Raw genomic sequence first — 21837 nt, 5'->3', positions numbered from 1 at the left:
TGATTCAAAACAATTTGATGCTCATTTCATTTGTCTGTCGGTCTGTCTCCCCCCCCCCCTCTCTCTCTCTCTCTCTCTCTCTCTCTCTCTCCCTTTCTGTTATCAAGATGGACTGTGCATGCTGGTTTGCTGTTGTGTAACCAAGACACCACAAATCAAGGAACCAGTACAAGAGGGGACGGGAAGTTGGGAGGGGGGGAGGGGGAGGGAGGGGGGCGGTATGCATGGTGTGAAGTGTGTCTGACCGCGGTCCAGTATTGTCACGTTGCCGAGCAGTACAAAACTATACTGTGCGGAGGATGTCGAGGGGGGAGGGACAGGGCTAGTAGCTGCCCGCGCCGGGAATTCCTCGCAGCACCTTTACTACGATCTACGACCTTTAGCCCACTGCAGGGTGTGGTGACTTACGTTGTGTGTCGACGTGGTGTGAAGGAGACAGCTCAGCTCGTAAATCATCTCCTAGACCCTTTAGGGTGGGGTGGTCTGAATCCCTCGACTCACACCCTCTCCGTGTCCCAAAGATCACTTACACGAGATGTATATATATATGTAGATATATATGAACAAAATTATCTACAGGTTTAATACCATCACCAGTGAGATCCGTATGCGTGAGAACCACAACAAGGGCAACAGCCAGAGGTGGAAAGAGGGAGTTTCGTGGTGGCAGCAGGAACAGAGAGAATGATTTTCCCTTCGAACAATGCTGTGTGTGTGTGTGTGTGTGTGTGTGTGTGTGTGTGTCCATGTCTTTGTCATGTACAGGAACAGAGAATGCTTTCCCCTCAGTGCAAGTGTGTGGCCATATCTTTGTTATGAATAGTAACATGGACTGCTTTCCCCTGAGTGTCGAATACGTAAAGGTTTCTGATTTTTCTTCGTGTCGTCGGCACGTTGAACTTATTACCTCACGATCTTCCTTTCATCACGGACACCATCTTTTGTCTGTTGTCTCTGTTGTCATTGTCTGTCTGTTGTCATTGTTGTCTCTGTCTGTTGTCTCCGTCTGTTGTCATTGTCTGTCTGTCTGTCTGTCTGTCTTCGCACAGAGAGGGTGGGCAGTAGGGGGAGTTAATTTGGGGCAGGGTGTACACGCCGGAATCTGAACGGGAGGCACTGTACTGGTACTGATACAAGGACGTTTGTGTCTTCCACCATCACCACCGCTAGCCCTCAGTGTCGTCCAACTTTCGAAGGTCTCTTCTGTTTTTTTATGAAGGGCATATGTGTGTGTGTGTGCGCGCGCGCGCGCGCACGGTGGGATTCGTGGAGATGATTGAGGTTAGAGGGGTCCTTTGTGCCATCTTCGCTGGCCTTCAACGAAAGCGGTCTTCTTCCTGCTTCATATATATATATATATATATATATATATATATATATATATATATATATCCCTTTTTTTTTCTACGAAAGGATAACAGTAAAGTAAGGCCACACACTTGAATCGAGCATGTGTCAAGTCAGTCACGTACACACACACACACACACACACACACAAACACACACACACAAAACGATAAGACTCCCTCTGTCGTTAACCCCTTTTTTTGCCACAGAAGAACCAAACAGATGGAAAAAAAAAGATTTTTTTTTTAAGAAAAAGAAAGAAAGAAGAAGAAAGAAGGAAAAACGTGTGAGGACGACGAAGTTTGCAAACTAGTGCCGGTGAACTCTCAGGTAACTCGTCACGCTCTGTATGGCCAACACAAAGACAACGTGGGGGTAGTCATTGCCTTTTTTTTCATGTCTTTTAGATGTTTAAAGGTGAGTTCCTTGTACCCATAGCGTTAGTTAGTGCCTTTGTTTTTCCCCATTGTCTTCTATGAATTTAAACGTGAGATCCGTGTACCCATAGCGTACCTATCACACGACGTAACAGTGTTGTCACGGATTTATATACATCAGAAGTCCATGCAATGCAATGGTGTCGATATTGCTTGGCACGGCATACATCCATGGTGTGTGTGTGTGTGTCTGTCTGTGTCGTGAGAAGGGGGCGGCTTCTGAAGGCTTTGTGTGTGAAGTCTGTTGAGTTGAAGACTTGTTGTTGCTGCTTCAAATGGCAGAGATGTTTTCTTTGTCGGGCCCCCACAGAACACACACACACACACACACACACACACACACACACGTCACCTTAATGACTGTGTGTTCCTCCTACTACGTCTGAACCAGTCACGATTTTCCATCCACCCCACCCCACCCCCATATGTATATCTATACACATTCCTCGCCCCCTTTCAGTCTACACCCTCCGCCCCCTTCAGCCTTACCTTACCTCTACTGGCCGGCCCCTCTGTACGTACACAAAGATCGTGACCTCACAGTCACCCCTCCCTGGTTGTGTTCGCTGATTTCTTTCTTCTTTTTTTTGGCCTTATATGGAAGCCGTGTGTGTGTGTGTCCTGATATGGCCCTGTGCGGTCGGCTGGACTGAAAGCAACAAGAACAATGCGTGTGTGTATGTGTGTGTGAGAGAGAGAGAGAGAGAGTGTGTGTGTGTGCGTGTGTGTGCGTGTGTGTGTGTGTGAAGGGGTTGGGATATACACATAATTATATAGGCGTAGTAGTGCCATATATTTTATTACGTATGTTACCTTCCTCCACCCTATCTACCCCTTTCCTTCCCCTCGATCGAACCCCTCAACCCCCCACACCCCCTACTGTCTGTATAAGTAGGGCTCGGTGTAGTATTACTAGAAAGGTGGGGCCCAGTCCTCTCCTTCCGCCGTTTTAAACCTTCAATAATCGGAAGTCAGGAACCTAACCCACCCCCCACACCCCATTCACACCCTGGGTGGGGTGAGGAATTAAAAATAGGAAATGAAGTGCTTCCCCCCGCTCCCCCTCCCTCAAAGGATACAACATGAAACATCGTGTCGAAGCGGTTGCGGGTGTGGAGACTCGAACCCTGATTCCTGGTGAACAGTGGGTCAGGAGTCCAACAATTTGCTTTAACCGATAATTATTTAGAAGGTTTAGTTAAAAGCCCATGAGTGTATACATGCATATCCATGGTTAAAACCGACGGCAAGCTGTCATAGTTATCTCTCTCTCTCTCTCTCTCTATATATATATATATATGTGTGTGTGTGTGTGTGGCATGGAAGCTGCGATACGTAGCCTAGAAATGAGTGTGTGGAGGAGGGGGGTAGAGGACGTGCAGGGTAATGTGTGTGTGTGTGTGTGTGTTGGGGCTCATGTACATTTATGTGTATTTGACTGTGCTTTCGTATCTGTGAAACTGCATGTTTGATGCATATCTGTTATGCATATGTGGGTGTATGTGTGAATGGGTGTCTCCATGTTTAACATTTATCTGCTTATTTATCATAATTGTTGTCTTTTTTATTATTATTATTATTATTACTACTACTACTTTTTTCCCCTCTCAAGGCTTGACTAAGCGCGTTGGGTTACGCTGCTGGTCAGGCATCTGCTTGGCATGTGGCGTAGCGTATATGGATTTGTCCGAAAGCAGTGACGCCTCCTTGAGCTACTGAAACTGAAACTGTAGACAGAGAGAGGTTTCTGTTTTGTTTTACTATTGGCGACAGTGAGTGGTGGCACAGAGAGAGGGATAAACTGGAATCCGGTGTCCCCACCACACACCGTCAAAATGACAGCACACAGCCAAGCTATCGGATTGATATGTTATTGTTTTAAGCCTCCCCTCCCCTCTCCCCCACCCACCCATCCACCCACCCATCCACTATCTCTCTCTCTCTCTCTCTCTCTCTCAAGGTAAAGAAGGCGCTCTCTCTGCACACCAACTTATTGGCAGAACTGAATTTGGTGTTTCCAGCACTGGTTGTCTTCTGCAGGATGTGGGAGAGGGAGTGGGGGGGGGGGGGAAAGTGATGGGGGTGTGGGTGGGGTAGGTGGAGAAGAGGGGTAGACTTAGTATATCAAAGTCATCTTGGAATCTTTTTCGGGGTTTTGTTTTCCCCCCCAATTATTTTTCTTCTCCTCGTGGAGGAAATGCCATATCATCGGTGGTGATACGTCAGACCCTGTTCTTACGTCAGTGTGAACGAACTCAAGGCCCCCCCCCCCCCCCCCCTCCTGCTGCTGCTGCCCGCTCACAAACACATTCCTTCCCCTTCCCCACAGCTATCAGGGCCAACTGCTTACGTCAGTCAGCGCACAGAACAGTTTTTTCTTCTTCTTTTTTCTTTTCTTTTTTTTTTTTTTCTCGGCTTCTGTTGAAAGAATTTGCATCTCTCGCTCTCTCAGCGCACAGAACGGTTTTTTTTGTTTGTTTTTTTTCGGCTTCTGTTAAAAGAATGTGCATATCTCTCCCCCCCCCCCCCACCCCCCCCCCCCTCTCTCTCTCTCTCTCTCTATCTGACTGAAACAAACGCTCTGTTGTTCCCCCCACCACCACCCCCAACACACACACACACACACACACACACCTCGTGAATTGGATACGTCGGTTCCCCCCCCCCCCCCCCGAACGAAAACACAAACAGGCTGAGACTATGGATAGATGGAAGTAAGGGGGGGTAAGTAAAAATAACAGAAATGTGCCATGAGCAGATAACAGCTCCCTTCTTACTTAACGCTATTTGTTGTTCTCAGTGTCTCGAATGACCGACCAGCTTTAAGGAAGAGCTGTAAACCCAATACAAGAACAGAGAACGCACCGGCCTAACGCGGCCTTACAGAAATAGCCAGCCAGGCTTGTGTTGTGTTGTGTTGTGGACGGATGAGGCTGGAGAAGCAAGCATTCCGTCAGAGCCGCGCGCGTGACTTTTATCGGTTTACTAGGTCACCTCGTGGGAGGGCCGCTTTGCCGGCTGTGTGACGTCACCAGTTCTGAATGAAGCTGTCTTCTCCTTCCAGTTTTGTTTTGCTGCTTGCCAGTAAGTAAGGTTTTAAAAATGGCGCTGTAGGTTTGTTTTTTGTGTGTGTGTGTGTGTGATCTGTGACTACAATAGCACAGTAGCAGTTTAAAAATGTTTTTTTCTTCTTCTTCCCCCCCCCCCCTCCCCCCCTCTTTTTCTTCTTTTTAATGCAGGTCTGTATGTTTGCTTTTTGTTGCTGAAGGATTGTCTTGTCTAACTCCCATGGACAGCGAAGGCATCGAGAGAGATGGGTTTGTGCATATTATTTCCTCAAATAGATTCCCCTTGGGCTGGCCGGATTGGAACCAGACAACATTTATTGGCGCTGTTTTTAGTCAGTGTGCCATAGACCTGCAGGCCAGTAATAAAGCTGTCTTTAGCAAGGCGACAATGGAACAAAGAAATGCAGAACAGTAATCAGGCTGTCTTTAGCAGGGTGACAATGCAACAAATACCTGCAGGACAGTAAGGCTGTCTTTAGTAGGGTGACAATGTACCAAAGACCTACAGGACAGTAATCACGCTGTCTTTAGCAGGTTAACAGTGTAACAAAGGCCTGCAGGACAGTAAGGCTGTCTTTAGTACTGAAGGTGACAATAGAACAAAGACCTGCAGGCCAGTAATCAGGCTGTCTTTATCATGGTGACAATAGAACAAAGAGCTGCAGGCCAGTAGTCAGGCTGTCTTTAGTAGGGTGACAATGGAACAAAGACCTGCAGGACAGTAAGGCTGTCTTTAGTACTAAGGGGGACAATAGAACAAAGACCTGCAGGACAGTAAGGCTGTCTTTAGTACTAAGGGGGACAATAGAACAAAGACCTGCAGGACAGTAAGGCTGCCTTTAGTACTAAGGGGGACAATAGAACAAAGACCTGCAGGACAGTAAGGCTGTCTTTAGTACTAAGGGGGACAATAGAACAAAGACCTGAAGGACAGTAAGGCTGTCTTTAGTACTGAGGGGGACAATAGAACAAAGACCTGAAGGACAGTAAGGCTGTCTTTAGTACTGAGGGGGACAATAGAACAAAGACCTGCAGGACAGTAAGGCTGTCTTTAGTACTGAGGGGGACTATAGAACAAAGACCTGAAGGACAGTAAGGCTGTCTTTAGTACTAAGGGGGACAATAGAACAAAGACCTGAAGGACAGTAAGGCTGTCTTTAGTACTGAGGGGGACAATAGAACAAAGACCTGAAGGACAGTAAGGCTGTCTTTAGTACTGAGGGGGACAGTAGAACAAAGACCTGCAGGACAGTAAGGCTGTCTTTAGCAGGGGGAGCAATGGAACTGCCGCTCGCATCGTGTTAAGCCCATAATTATTGGACATCATATATATATATATATATATATATATATATATATATATATATATATATATATATATATATATATATATATATATATATATATATATATATAATAGTCCTGTCCATCACTTTAACTGTGTTTTCACGACGAGGGGGCGGGGGGAGTGGGGGGGCGGAGAATAAAAATCAGATGCCGACCCCAATCCTCATACATTCGTATCAGACTTTGCAATGGCGAGATGTAGTAGCATCACTGAGTTGCCCCGAACAATTTTGGCCGAGAAGAGCAAACAGATAGGCCTGGTTTGCATCAGTTTGACATGGTAAGTATATTTAACCAAACTGGGAGTATTGTATTATACAAACTCCATGTTTGTCTGTCACTGAATCTCTCTCTCTCTCTCTCTCTCTCTCTCTTTCCATTCCCCATGCCCCATTTTTCCCCCCAGGCGTGTGTGTGGGTGGGAGATAAAGAAGTGACATATAACTGAAGGTGATATGTACTATAGATTGTATATTTATGTGGGTGGGTGGGTGAACATGTTTTCGCATGCGGGCCTGGGGTTTTGAGGCCCGCTCGGCTGGTGGCTTGACTGCCTAATCCTTCCATACCAGCAGTGTGTGCAGAAAGTGAAAGGGTCAGGGGTCGGGCCTGCTACTTACTTAGCCCAGATACATACTGTGTGGGTAGGGTGGGTGCCGCCCACAGTAGACTGCCGCAGCCTGTCTGTGCGTTAATACAAACCTAGCATTTATTGAGCCGAGCTGGCGAGACGATCTATGTGTAGCAGGCAGGAAATTAATGTTCGTTTTTGACTCAGTTGTGTAAACAAAGTGAGTATGTTTTAACCCGGTGTTCGGTTGTCTGTGTGTGTGTCCGTGTGTCTGTGTGTCCGTGGTAAACTTTAACATTGCTATTTTCTCTGCAAATACTTTGTCACTTGACACCAAATTTGGCATAAAAATAGGAAAAATTCAGTTCTTTCCAGTCATCTTGTTTAACACAATATTGCACCTCTGGGATGGGCACCAAAAAAAATAAAATAAAATAAAAAGAAGCCTAATTATATGCAAACTGCCTTTACTGTTATATTGATATTTTTTGTATTCTCTAAACTTGGCACTTTGATCTGATATTCTGACACAACAACAAGAGCAGTCATTATTATCATTTTTTGTTCAAACAGGAACTTCTTTTGCTAAGCATGGAAGTTTTATTTATTTTGCAAACGTTTTGGTGCAGATAGTAAAAAAGGGAAATTACTCTGTAATTAATGCTAGGGGACTTAATTTATCACAAGTGAGTCTTGAAGGCCTTGCCTCTCTTGTTTTGCTCATACTTTAATCAGAAAGACATGTATACATGCGGTTTTCTTACCTCACCAACGTTGATTGGATTAAATCATTTTTTTGCTGTTCATGTTTTAGTAATGAATCGTCGTTTTCTAAAAAGAGAAAGCGCTTTATATATGTTTAATGCCACATACACTCGGGAGGAGGATTCGGGGGGTGGGGGGGGGCGGGGTGCTGGGAGGGAGAGTGTCATGTGCGGTGTGGGGGGGTGGGGCGGTGGAGTCTGGGGTGGGGGCGGAGGGGGGCTTATATCACCAGTGGTGTGAGGGAGAGTAAATAGCTTTATCCATCATGCTTCCAGCCACGTACCTGCCCCGTGTCTGCTTCGCATTAAACTTGGTCCATGTGTGTGGTGGGCGGGCGGAGGGTGGGGGTGGGGTTGGGGGGCGGAGCGAGGCTGTTAGTGCCAGAACGAGTAGAAGGAACCGATGGTTCTTGTGTGTGTCTGTGCCTGTATCTGTTTGTGGTTAATTTCTGCTGTTTTGAAAAAAAAATTTTTTAAATATGGACTGTTGTTGTTTTTTCTGCTCAACACGTCTCCCCGCCCACCCCTGCCCCCTGAGCCGCCACCACCCCCACAACCACCCTCCAGCACCCCCCCCCCCCCCCCCACACACACACACACACACCTCCCTACCGTCTCACACATGGGGGGAAACCGTGTGGGCTGTTGTTGCGGGGGATAGAAGACAGTGGGGGGGGGGGGGGGTAACACGTGGAGCGTAGGGTGTGTGTGGGGTGGATGTGGGTGGTGAAGGGAGCCAGCCTGCAGCCCTGAGACCGCTATAGAGAACTGCCTGCAGCATCTCTCTCTCTCTATGTCTCTCTCTCTCTCTCTCTCTCTCTCTCGTCAGCAACTGTATTAATTTTGTTTCACAACCAAAGTGGAATTTTTTTCTTGTAGAATTTTGCCCTCCAGGGAGAAACAACTCTTTTGTTGCCGTGAGGCTCGTTAACTCTCTCCATACGAACGGCGAAAGAGACGACGTTAACAGCGTTTCACCCCAGTTACCATCATCAAAATATTGCAAGCGGAAGGCTCTTATACTGAAGAGGTGAATGTTGACAAAGAATACCACAATTCTGACGAAGGAAGCTAAAGGTTGGGTCATTCAGACACCCACTGGACATCCGAGGGGTCTGTGTAGAGGAGAAGAGAGGACTGGCCGTACTGAGTGAGTTAACGTGCGCTTTAGTGCGGGCATACTGTGTACGTGGCCACGGTTTGTTGTCTCCGTCATTTGAATGATCGTCAGCACCCAGACCATCAGTGAAGGTCAAGTTGAGTGTGGTAGTGGGGGGGCGGGGTGGTGAAGTATCTGTATAGATCTAGGACTCGAACTCGTGGACACTCAACTCGCTACCTTCCCACCACCCCGCCAGTGGGCCACGGGTGCACTCAAGCTTGGGCGGGTGTGGATGGAAGCGTCAAGTGCACCTTCTTCTTCTTCTTCTTCGTTCGTTGGCTGCATCTCAGTCCCATGTTCTACTCGTATGTACACGAGTGGGGTTTTACGTGTATGACCATTTTTTACCCCGCCATCTAGGCAACCACACTCCGTTTTCGGGGGCGTGCATGCTGGGTATGTTCTTGTTCCCATAACCCACCGAACGCTGACATGGATTACAGGATCTTTAACGTGCGTATTTGATCTTCTGCTTGCGTGTACACACGAAGGGGTTTCGGGCACTGACTAGCAGGTCTGGCCTGGACATAATTATGTTGACCTGGGAGATCGGAAATAAAAAAACATCCACCTTTTACCCACCAGGCGCCGTTACCGAGATTCGAACCCGGAACCCTCAGATTGAAAGTCCAACGCTTTAACCCACTCGGCTATTGCGTCCGTCGCCCCGTGCACCAGCCAACCCACCTCGCGGAGTGTGGAGTTGCAATCAAAACCCACACCACCACAACGAAACAGAGAGAACTGTGCACCCTCTTCCCCCCCCCCCCCCCTCCCATCCCTCCCCCCTCCACTCCGACTCCCCACCCCACCCCCACTCTTGTGGCAGCAAGTCTTATCTGTTGCAGGCTTAGCTCGCTCTAGCTGCTAGCATGCAGTGCGTGCGGCGGCGGCGCTCGCGAGGCTCACGTGCTTGATGACGTCAAAGCCGGCAGTGGTGTGGGGGTGGCAGTGACAGTTGAAACAACAGCTTGTTCTGTTGACCTCGTTTTTGTTGTTTTTCTCTCTGCTTTCTTGTCCTTTTTTTATATTAAAGAATGGGTTGGGTTTTGTTTTTGTTTTGTTTTTTTGCAACTTCTGTCTGTGGCAGTTCTGTCGTCACTGCAGCGGTGTTTTGTTTATTTATCTGTCTGTCTTTCTTTTTCTGTTTTTTTTTTATCATCATCTTCTTTGTCGGTTTGTTTACAACCGGAGTTTCCTTGTGCATCGAGAGAGCCGAGAGATTTGATAGGTTTTATACCGAATTAAGCCAGCGCGAATGTGTGATGGAGAGTGTTGTTTTGGGTGTTTGGGGGCATTGAGACGGGGCGGGTTTCATCAGGAACAGTGATGGTGGTTGGTTGGTTGGTTGGTTGGTTTCCTCATTGCCGGCAACACCGTCTAAACTATACATACTGCTCACCTCCCCCCCCCTCCCCCCCCCGCAACCCCATCCCACCCTTGGTCCCAACACACACACACACACACACACACACACACACACACACACATACGTACCAACGTACGTACCACCAACATGTTCAATAAACAATGAAAGGAAATAACAAGGAAGTAAACATCCACAGACAGCTACAAAACGTATAGAGCAGAACAATTGACAAAGTTTTTTTTAAGCTGCTGTTTAGTGCGGTGCAGTGGATTCATGCGGATAGACACAGATATATATATATATATATATATATATATATATATATATATTGATGTATTTATTGATTATGTTGAATTTCTGATGATACGTGTTATCTGTTGTTACGTGCTGAATTCCTGATGATAAATTATGCGAGTTATCTGTTGAATATGTTGAAGTCCTGATGATACGTGTTATATAGTCTTGTTACGTGCTGAATTCTTGATGATACTAGTTACTTGTTATATGTTGAAGGCCTGATGATGCGTGCTAACTATTACGTGTTAAAAAAAAATTCCCAATGATAGGTGTTATCTCTTACTAGTTGAGTCCATGTTTCTCCAACACACCCCACATCCCTCTTTCTCTCTCGCTCTCTGTCTCTCTCGCACACGCACACACGCGCGCGCCGAGAACAGCGGACAGTGGTCTGTCTCTCTCAGATCAGACGTGGTCGGTCAGTGCACATGACCATAGAGGAGGCGCACTTTATAGTGACCAATCACGCGTTACATGACTTAACCCACGGACCTGAATAGAATCTACAGGGATACAAGTTCATGTGACATACCATGTACTATTGCGCGCTGGTTTTCGAGAGCCCTGGGGGGTTCGGACAACAGTAGCCAACTATTATTATTGGCAACGGTGGGTGTGGGTGGGTGGGTTGGGGGAGGTAAGCGGTGGAGGGAGGGAAGTACGTAAGGAGGTCGTGCCCCTCGAGCAAAGGTCACTGGCATTAAAGTGCAACAACTTGGCGGCTGGCTTCAGTTGTATTGGTCACACATTGGCTCAGACTCTCTCTCTCTCTCTCTTTGCTTCTCTCTCTCTCTCTCTCTCTCCCTCCCCATCCCCCCCCCTCTCTCTCACTCTCTGTGCTTTGTGCCTCTCTCTCTCTCTGTGCCTCTCTCTCTCGTCTCAGTTTGACGCTGTGTTATACTCGTACATTATACATGTATTAAGTATTCAGTATAACTACATTTATATGCGTACATGTTTGTGTGTCTCTTAGAACAACGGCAGATGTGTAAGTCGGCCAAAGTGCTAATATCTTCACCGTTGGAAAATAAAGATTCATTCATTCATTCATTCATTCCCACCCCCACGCCCCCTCTTCTTTCGTGTGTGTGCACCGCTCATCAGTACACTGATAAATGAAATAAAATGCATTACTTCTAAACTCAAGAATCATGCAAACTCTGTATTATCGAATAATAAAGTTCACTTGACTATATGATGTTTTGACTTGAAAGACTGGATACTGTGCAAGACGCACAGTCATGATCTGCCCCAGGAAATCTTCGAAAAAGTTCACAACTGTTCCAGAGACTAGGACTGTTTGAAAATCTCAATGTCGGGACTGTTTATGAAAATCTCAGTGTCGTTTTTTACTGGTAGCAGCTCATCAAGACTGACTGGACTGTTCAGAAATTGGGACTTCGGACTAACTTGGACATGGAATATGTGAGAGAGGGGGGGCGGGAGGGGTAAGGGGGAGGGGGGGGGGAACTAAGGGATGTGGGTGACGGGAAAGGGGGGTTGGGTGGGGGGTGGGAGGTGGTTGCAGCCTGGCGTGTACGCGGTTCCAGCACCACGACTACTACTGTACAGCTGTGGGTGGGTGGGTGGTGGTGGTGGTACGCATTTATACCTATTGTCGCCGTGCCTGCTTACCTCACATACGTCTTACATCACACGTGAGAAAATGACAACAGTACCTTTTTGCTCACTTTCGTTTTCTATTCTTTTTTTTTTCTTTTTTAAAACCTCTCCTCACCCCGCCCATTCTCTTCCCCCCTCTTTCGTTCCACCTTTCCTCCCTTCTCTCTCTCTCTCTCTCTCTCTCTCTCTCTCTCTTTTGTGTCTCTTTCTTTCTTTCTTCCATGACGCCATCATCTCTCTCTCTCTTTCTTTCTTTCTTTCTTTCTTCCATGACGCCATCATCTCTCTCTCTCTCTTTCTTTCTTTCTTTCTTTCTTCCATGACGCCATCATCTCTCTCTCTCTCTCTCTCTCTCTCTCTCTCTCTCTCTCTTTCTTTCTTTCTTTCTTCCATGACGCCATCATCATCACCTTCATCTCTCTGTCTCTCTCTCTCTCTTCCATTACACCATCATCTCTGTGTGTGTGTGTCTGTCTGTCTGTCTGTCTGTCTGTCTGTCTGTCTCTGTCTTTCTTTCTGCCATGACGCCATCATCTCCATCCTGAAGGTCAACTGAAAAAACTCGGCCGACGTCACGAGCTAGGTGAAACAAGATCGTCATGAAACATTGATTTGTGCTCATCCTCCTATTACATCAGCACCACCACCAGCAGAAACGCAGAAAGTTCACACACACACACACATACACACACACACACACACACACTGACACATCGAAAGTTGGTGGCGCGGAGGGACTTGAAAACGGAAAATTCTATTTTTGACGAAGCTGTAATATTGTTTCACTGTTCATGGTGCCAGTTACGGACAGTACTAACAATAGAACGTGGACTGACGGAGGTTAACAAGGGATTGTAACTATGTATAATCCCAAAACGAACCCATCGTGTCAAACTGTTCCGGGTATCGTTAATTAGAACCGTCATCATTACAGATGTTAAACGAACACGGCACCCGCTCACTAACAGGCCTGAATCGTGGAGGGAAGGGATTCCGGGTTTAATTCCAGCTTCTGTCTGCTGGTCTGTCTTCTGTCCAGTTTCCTGACTAATGGGTTGGGGTTCATTAAATCAGGGGACGGGAAGGAAGGCGCGGGGGCGTGACTGGAATCGCAGAATGGTGTGATTAGCACAATGCTTCCTCTGTTTTCAACTCTCAGTCTCCCTCTCTCTCTCTCTCTCTCTCTCTCTCTCTATATATATATATATATATATATATATATATATATATGTATAATGATATATATTGAATTGTGCAGTGTAGACTATTTAGGGCAGGGACGGAGCAAAAAAAAAAGTAAAATAAAAGCACACCAGTGCTTGTCTGTTGTCACCTCAAAAATAAGTTTGTCTTGTTCTCTCTCTTCCGCGCGCGCGCGCACACACACACACACACACACACACACTTTTTTTTCCTCTTTTTTTTTATTTTTTTTTAGCACTGATGATAGCGGAAAAAGTCTGGTATGATAATTAATTGATTGATTAAAGTCGAATTTGATTACGAAAGATCACAGATATATACGAAAAATAAAATGATGCAAGGGTGGGAAGGCTGGATGGGTTTACAGAAATACCTCTGTGTGTGACCAACGAGTTGAATTTATGCGTAGGTCAGACGTGTGTGTGTTAGTGTGTGTGTGTTAGTGTGTTTCAGATGTCTGTCTCCCTCCCTCCCTCTCTCTCTCTCTCTCTCTCTCTCTCTCTCTCTTTCTTTATTGAACGCTGTAACTATTTTGTCTTGTTCCTCGAAATCCAAATGTTTTAAAACCGAACTGAATGGTGTCCCTGTGTGTGTGTGTGTTTCAGAGAGCTGAAGGACGGCAGTTTACGAGACAACCACGTCACGGAAGGCAGTCGCCTGGTCCTCTGCCCAAATATGGAGAGCGGCACCTCGGTAAGTCAAGTGACAGACGAACCACGGGCAACCAATAAACAAACACGATCCTCATGTGCACGTGCACCGACGTGCTTGTCAGTTGCACTCTCGCACGGGGAGCCAATGGGGGATCTGGTTGCATAACGGCAGTAAAAGGGCTTTTCTAGCCCGCTGGCCTTGAAGGGTGCGTTCATTCATGAGATGAGAACGATGCTGTATTATTATATATCGGGGAGTGTGTGTGATTCAATGGCGCCGGGTCTGGGACCGTGACTTTCAGGGTTGGGGGGGGTGGGGGTGGGGGGCGGTGAGCGTGGCTTTTTGAATCGATCTCTCTCCGAGAGTGGGAGCTAAGGGAGGGAGGGGGAGGGGGCGGAAGGGAGTGGAGAGGGGGGGGTGGGGGTGCGGGCGTGTCGTCTGTTCGATCAGAGACTGTTTGCTGCCGCGCAATAGGAGAAGAAAGAAAAGCCATCACCTCTGACTCATCTCTCGTTCAGAACAAGGAGGGGAGGACAGGGGAGAGGGGGTGGGGGAAGGGGAGGGGATTGCCATTTTCTCGGTTGTTTGAAGTGGACGCTCCCTACTATACTTTGTCTGATAACGGTATCATTGTTCCGTCAGTGGTGATTCGATGGTGGTGTTATGGTCCTATACTATAAGTTGATGTGTTTTACGTCATCACAATTATAATTTTATTATATGTGCGTGTCTTCGCACTGACATTGCCACCTTTGAGCACCTCTCACAAACTGCGCGACAGAAACGCGAGTCGTTGAGTATATTAGAGCGAAACACAGCTGTAGATCTACACAAAGTAGTGTCAACTGTTGTGCGTTGTAAACAACGTGATTAAATTCGAGACGGAATCACCGATCTCTCTCTTCTGCCTCTCTTTCTCACTCTCTCTCCCTGCCTCATTCCTATCTCCATCCCCCAGTCTCTTTCTGTTTTAAAATGAAAAAGGAGGGGCGGGGAGGGGAGGTGACGGGGTGGTGGAGGGGAGGGGTGGTTAGTAAACGGAACGCTGGAGACGTTCAAAACAAACGGGGAGGGGGGGGGGGTGAGGGGAGGGGGGGGGAGAAGGGCACACACACACGCACGCACACACACACACACACTCACTCACAGACACACACGCACACACACACAAAGAGAGAGAGAGAGAGAGAAAATCGGTTGTATGTTGGAAAAAAGCTTTGATCAGGTGAGAAGGAGAGAGAGAGAGAGACAGAAGTTGAGCGGGGGGGTTTAGTGCGGCCGGGGAGGTAGTGGGGGAGATAATGGAGGATCGGAAAGGTGGGGGTGGGGGATCGGGGGGGCGTGGGGGGGGAGGGAACGAGGGTCTCTGCGGGCGATTGGTTGGTTCGCCGAAAGACGTCATCAGTTTGTCGTCAACGGTCTGAGTATCGATCTCTCCTTCCTCCCCACCTCTCTCTCCCCATTCCGCCCTGTCCAGCATTGACATTTGTCTTCGCCCACATCCTCTCTCCCTCCTCCTCCTCATCCTCCTCCTCTTCCTCCACCCTCCTCGCCACTATTCAGCAGCTTTTCTGAATGAAGTCAGCTTGGTTGGGGGGGAGGGGGGGGGGGGTTGGAGTTTGGGGGGGAGAAGATAAAGAAAGCAGACAAGAAACTTGTTTTTACTGTTGTGATTTCTCTGTGTTTCTGTATTTCTCTCGCTCTGTGTGTCGCTGTCTTCCCCCCCACCCCACCCCACCCCAACTCCCACCACACACCCCACACCCACTCCCCCATCTCTCTCTGTCTCTCTCTCTCTCCGCCAGACAGACAGACAAACGAACGTGAAGAAGGACCTATAGGTCTGTGTACCTGTGTCTGTGTTAAGCGAAACGCGGAAGATTCCGTTCATACATCAGTAAGTATTAGTTACTGCCTGCAACCCTTTTTATCTCTTTAGTTGAGCCACGGTGATTGTTGGTGTATCGTTCAGTTAATTACCAAGGACAAAATTCATGTAAACTCTAAGGTGACTGTCCGTACAGGCACACAAAGGAGAGGGAGGGAGGGAGAGAGAGAGAGAGAGCTAAGGACGAAGCAGAGAAGTCAACCGGTGCATCACTTTCGGCCTTGCTTTTAGTTGATTCAGAACTGCGTGTACGCCAGGTCAGCTCGACGCGACCCTGTTACAGGACGTATGTTAAATGTTGATGGCCTAGTCAGTTTCAGTTTCAGTTTCGAGGAGGTAGGTGTCAGAGTGCGCGGACCATTGATTTTTTTTTTGTCCTAATATAACTGCCGCTTACAATGGGAGCAAACGGATTGCCTGACCTTCGCATAAACCCAGCGCGGCGCGTACTAGGCTTTTACTTACTAAAGAGCCTACACCCGAGGCCTGCAACATGAAATAAAATGAAATGAATAAAGGAAAATAAATGAATAAGTAAATGTTGAAGAGAAATGTGCGCAAAAGAAAGCCAGTCAGTGGTGAGAGCTGACGAGTGCATGCGCTGTGCACTGATAATACGTGAACACGAAAGTGGCACAGAGAGAGAGAGAGAGAGATCAGCTGGTGCACACGCAGCGGTAAAAGGGGGAGTAGTAGTGTGAGGTAGCAATGACGTCAAAGCACTGACGAGCCTCCACTCCGCCCACTCCGTTCACTCCCCCACCCCTCTCTCCCCCTCTCCCTTACCCTCTCCCTCCCTCCCCAGCAGCAACAGCAGCAGCAGCAGCAGCTGTAATAAAGTCAGCGAGCTGTGTCATGGGAAGGTGTGGGTTTTCCCCCTGCCCCTCACAGAGAGGAAGGGGGATTGTTAGGTGTGTGTGTGTATGTGTGTGTATGTTGGGAGGGGGCGGGGAAGGGGGTGCGTACAGGTGTGAAATCAAATTGCTGGGTATTATTGTTATCACCATCATCATCATTGTTGTTGTTGTTTTCATTTTATTGATGCTGTTGATGTAAATGTTCATCTTCCCCATTACTGCCGCAAAATTTGGGTCAGTACATACAGGATCACATCAGTGCAGATAGATCCTCCTGCATTCTCCGCGCGCGCGCGCGTGTGTGTGTGTGTGTGTGTTTTCAAGCTTGCGGTTTGATTGATCACTGCTCTGTGTGTGTGTGTTGTTGTTGTTGTTTTTGTCCTGTAATTATTGATAATTATGCATGGTCCATTGTTCATTTCAATTATTTCGTCTTGTAATGCTTGGCAAACAAATTGAATATCTGTCCAGTGGCTTAATTACCACAACATAGCCATAAATTTTTGACCAGTGGTCACCTTTTTTTTCTCTCCTTTTTCGTCTCTCCTTCCCTCCCTCTCTCTCCCTCCCTCCCCCTCTCTCTCCTCCCCTCTCTCTCATCGTGCTGAAAGAGACCCCCTCTTCCCCCCTCTCTCTCTTTCTCTCTGTGTCTCCCTCTCTCTGTCCCTATCTCTTTCTCTTTGTACTGAAAGAGACCCCCAACGCCCCCCCCCCCCCCTCCCCCCCCTTTGAGACGATAATCTGGGCGACCTGAAAGGCACAAGGTGTGAGACAAGTGCACGCCGACACACTTTTTTTTTTCCACTCTAAAAGAGCGCGGTAGATTCTCTCTACTCCGCGGTCTCTGCTTTCAGTTTTCACTCGCTGACCCGTGTTGCGGTCTGTCTGTCTGTCTGTCTTGTCTGAACTGTCTTGTCTGTCTGTGGCCAGTGTGTGTGGAGGAGGGGCGAAAGGGGGGGAGGGGGGTGATGTGGGGGAGTGGGGTGGTGGTGAGAGGCCTTGGAAACCCTTGGAATGTGGGTGTGTAGGAGGGGTGGGAGTGGGGGGTGTTGGGAGGGGGTGGGGCAGGGGAGGGGGGGAGGGTTGGGGCTGCCAGACTAGACGCCTGTTTCGATGAGTCGACAATTGTGCGTACGTAGTGTATGTGGTGTGTGGTAACGCAGAGGCCGTTTTGCGTCGTAGTTTTTCGCTTGGCTGAGCAACGAGTACATTTATATGGGTTCCAGTTTTTTTTTTTTTTTTTTTTTTTTTTTTTTTTATGATTATTACCCTCCAGGCAGTCCGTTTTTCTTTTCTTTTCTTTTTCTTTTCACCCTCCCAATTTCCCCAACTCCCCTATATCCTCCCCCACCCCCCAGCTCCCATTCCCCTTCTCTCTGGCAGCCAGAGCAGCAGCCTGGAGCGTTGGAGTGTCTGGAATTCCCCTGTTTTCCATTCAGCCTTACTACTCGCTTATCGCCCACCAAACCCCCCCACCCACCCACCCACCACACACCCCGCCCCCCCTCCCCCCTCATTCGCCTCCACCCGCCCTCCGCCGGCCTCTTCCCCCCCCTCCCCCCCCCCCAACATGCCTAAAAAAGTGCTTCCTTACCTCGCCTTGTCGCTCGTTACGTATGAGAGAGTTGGTTGCTGGGGTATAGAGGTGGGGTATATAGTCGTCCTTGAGAGACTCCCAAGAGATGAGATGTGTTTTGTGTATTGTATTGGAACTGCGCGGTTCGTGGCAGAGGCAGTTTTGTTTTGTTGGCTGGGAAGGTGGGTGGGTGAGTGAGTGAGTGAGTGAGTGATCTGTTGACTGAGTGCTGATGAACGGCTGCCTCACCCAGTGTGGTGTTTGATCACTGGGTAGGGATGGGTGTGGTGTGTTGTGGTGTTTTTGTTTTTTTCCTTTGTCATCAGGCTGACACATTGAACAGTCTCCTCCACCACCCCTCCACCCCCAACTCCATCCCTCTGTGTGTGTCTCTGTCTCAGTCTCTCTGTCTATCTGTCTGTCTGTCTCTCTCTCTCGCTCGCTCTCTCTCTCTTATTGAGTTCACCTTTCCCTCTTCTCTCTTTCATGATTAGTGGGGATGGAGTGGGGAGAAAGGGAGAGAAAGAGAGAGGGAGGATGGAGGATGAGAGTTATGTAGGGCGTGCATTCCGACCGTGATATATATATATATATATATAAGTTTTATTATAATTGTTATTGCTAAATATGTGACACCATATGTGACACCATTTTTCTGAATTTTCTTCTTTTGTTTCTCTTCTTATCAGGCCGATCACTCTGGTTATAGTAAATTTAATCTCATGTTAATATTGATATTAGCATTATTTTACTATATTATGTACTGTTTGTTTATTTGTTTTATTTCATTACTTACTGTTTATGAATGTTATTTGATACAGTTGATAATATGGTTCATCAGCCGTCATGATAAAATTGAAGTGCAACGTTGTGAGCACAGTATAAGCTTTAAGCTTGTTGATGCTCTTTTGTCATTCATTGCTTTGTAATCATGCGCATTGTTGAATAATTAAAGATTATTTAGACCAAAGAAAAATACACGAGCAGTGGTGGAACATGATCGAACATGTATAAGTTCCTTCTTACCTACTTAGTTATGCGTGAACGAACACATGACTGACACAGTAAGTTCTGAAGCATTCGTGGTTTTTCCATTGTAAAAATAAATGGGAGCACACTCTCCTTTCCTCTCCTTCCTTCCTCCCTCCCTCCCTCCCTCTTTCTTCCTTTTCTTCATCATCTTCTTATCTCTTCGCCTTTCTTTGCTGATTTTGATTTTATACCCCCCTCCCCTTTATCTTTATATATATCTTTGTTGATGCTGTGTGTACTTGTCTCGTAACCCAGGTAAAAAAAAAAAAAAATTTCGGTCTCGTTACTCTCGTCCTTCTCCCACCCCCTCCACTCTCACCCCCTTCTCTCTCTCTCTCTCTCTCTCTCTCTCTCTCTCTCTCTCTCTCTCCATCCCCCTCCCCTCTCACCCCCTTCTCTCACTCTCTCTCTTTCTCTCTCTCTCCCTCTCTCTCTCTGTCTCTCTCTGTCTGTCTGTCTGTCTCTCTCTCTCTCTCTCTCTCTCTCTCTCTCTCTCTCTCTCTCTCTCTCAATATCTCTCCGTGATGACCGCTCCTAGTTTCCCAAGAGAGGAGGCCTATTGACCACATTCCTGGCCAGTGACCCACTTCGTTGTGTTCAGGACAGCACGGGCAGACAGTAGCGAGAGAGAGAGAGAGAGAGAGAGAGAGAGAAAGGAGGGTATCAGCAGTTCGTCAATAACACACACCCTTACCCCCCCACCCCACCACTCACACACGCTCCCCCTATGTGTGTGGCCAGGACTGCACTTCCTCTAACCCCACCCCCCAACCACCATTTTCCACTCCCTTTAACTAGAGACACACACCCCACCCCCATCCCCCCGCCTACCACCCCATCCCCAGTTTCACTCCCATTTTGTCGGTCATATCATGCTTTCTTGTTGTTTGTTGGTTGAGGTTCTTTGTTGATCCACCGCACTTTAAGGAAGGTCGACCTGTTTTCACCCTTGCTTTGACCTTCGTCATATCCCTCTCTCTCTCTGTGCCTCATACACACATCACACACACACACACACACACACACACACACACACGTGTGTGTGTGTCTGAAAATGTGGTGGAGCAAGTGTGTGCCTGTACAATATTCACATTTGAATTAAAACTTTTCTTTTTTTTTCTTTTTCTTCTTTTTTTTTTTTTTTTTTTTTTAAATCGGTATATCACTTCACCGACTTCTGTGTTATGGATGTGACCTACTTTACTTTTCTAGTAAGGCTTTGTGGTCTTTGTTATCTCTGTGGTAATGTTGAATCATAGACAGCAGCACAACGTTAACAACCAGCCCGTCAATGGTTGTCTTGATAACAAGACCGCGTTGTGAGAACCACGTTGAGTTGGTTATATTGTTAACAGAACTACGTCCACAACCAGTCAGGACATGTGAAAGTTGTGGCTTGATGTGGCATTCACCACACTCACAGCCCTGTTCAACGTTTTTGGAAGACTGGTATGTGTCATTTCACAACATTGTGTGTACCACTGGTTTAGCCTGGTGATTTACTTGGTCAAGGAGGAGGGAGCTCTTTACACTCACACGTGCGCAGTTGCTTAGTAACATGTAAACAGTACTTCCACAGTCATCGTGTGTGTGTGTGTGTGTGTGTGTGCACAGCAGAGTTCCACATCACTTAAAAGTGCCGGCAGTGTGTAGCTTAGCTGCCAAACAAACGGAACATAATTAAACAACAACAACAAAAAGAAACAAACAAACAACAACAAAAAAAACACCATTCGCTTCCCATCATTGATGAATGGGGTTTATTTTACAGGCCCTGTAGACAAATGACAAGACGTTTGAATAGTCACAGGCGAATGCACAAAACATGTCCCCTGCAGGCTGTATCACTGCATGAGTTGAACGTTGTGGGGCATGATGACAGCTCATCCCTCGGGGTGGGGGTGGGGGTGGGAGGGGAGATGACGGAGGATTGAACAGAGCCCTTATTTGGAAGAGATCCCCTCTATGTCGTCCCTTGACAGTCGCGGTGTGGTGCGGTGCGGTGCGGCGTGGCCCACACTGATGTGGATCATGTCAGCCAGCATGAGAGCACTGAAGTGTGGTGGTTCACTGTTATATAAACATGTGTCCATGGTGACTCACGGGCTGTCTGCGGTACACATGCACTGTACACTGTTTCCTCAGTCAGGTGACTGCGCGAGTACATGAGTACATCTGTGCAGACGGGAGTGGATTAATGAACCAGCCTTTAGAAAGCAAGAAGGTCCCAGCTCTGTGGCTTCATTGTACATGAGCGATGATGATGATATGGGTGAGGGTCCTCCGAATGAGATTACTGAGCATGCAGCATACATGTGTTTCATGCAAAAGAGAGAAAAAAAACAACAAAAAGGCAGCAGTAGTACTTTCCCTGTTGTACTTTCCCTGGCAAAATGGTGTATTCTGGTTTGATGAAACAGCTATATAAATGTATTTTACTATTAAAAGATATGTTTATTTTTTTATATCCACTGAGTAACCAAGCAGTAAAAAATTGTGTGTGTGTGTGTGTGTGTGTGTGCATAGAATGTGCTGACAAGCTTTTCCTCGTAGAACATTTTGACAAGCTTTTCGTACAAGCTTTTCCTGGTAGAATGTGCTGACCAGCTTTTCCTAGTAGAATGTGTTGACAAGCTTTTCCC

At 47.3% G+C, this 21837-nt stretch overlaps 1 protein-coding gene across 1 annotated transcript in view; it reads left to right on the top strand.

Moving 5' to 3' along the window:
* LOC143280154 (midnolin-like) overlaps positions 1–21837 on the top strand; it is a 52453-nt gene that overhangs the window by 18992 nt on the left and 11624 nt on the right. The window contains 1 exon segment of the mRNA XM_076584738.1: positions 13794–13881. Within this exon segment, the coding sequence (XP_076440853.1) occupies positions 13794–13881 (88 nt within the window).

Source organism: Babylonia areolata, chromosome 3 (genome assembly GCF_041734735.1).
Source record: "Babylonia areolata isolate BAREFJ2019XMU chromosome 3, ASM4173473v1, whole genome shotgun sequence".
NCBI lineage: Eukaryota > Metazoa > Mollusca > Gastropoda > Neogastropoda > Buccinidae > Babylonia > Babylonia areolata.
Note: the sequence above shows the minus strand (reverse complement) of the source record. Positions and strands in the feature narration are given on the sequence as shown.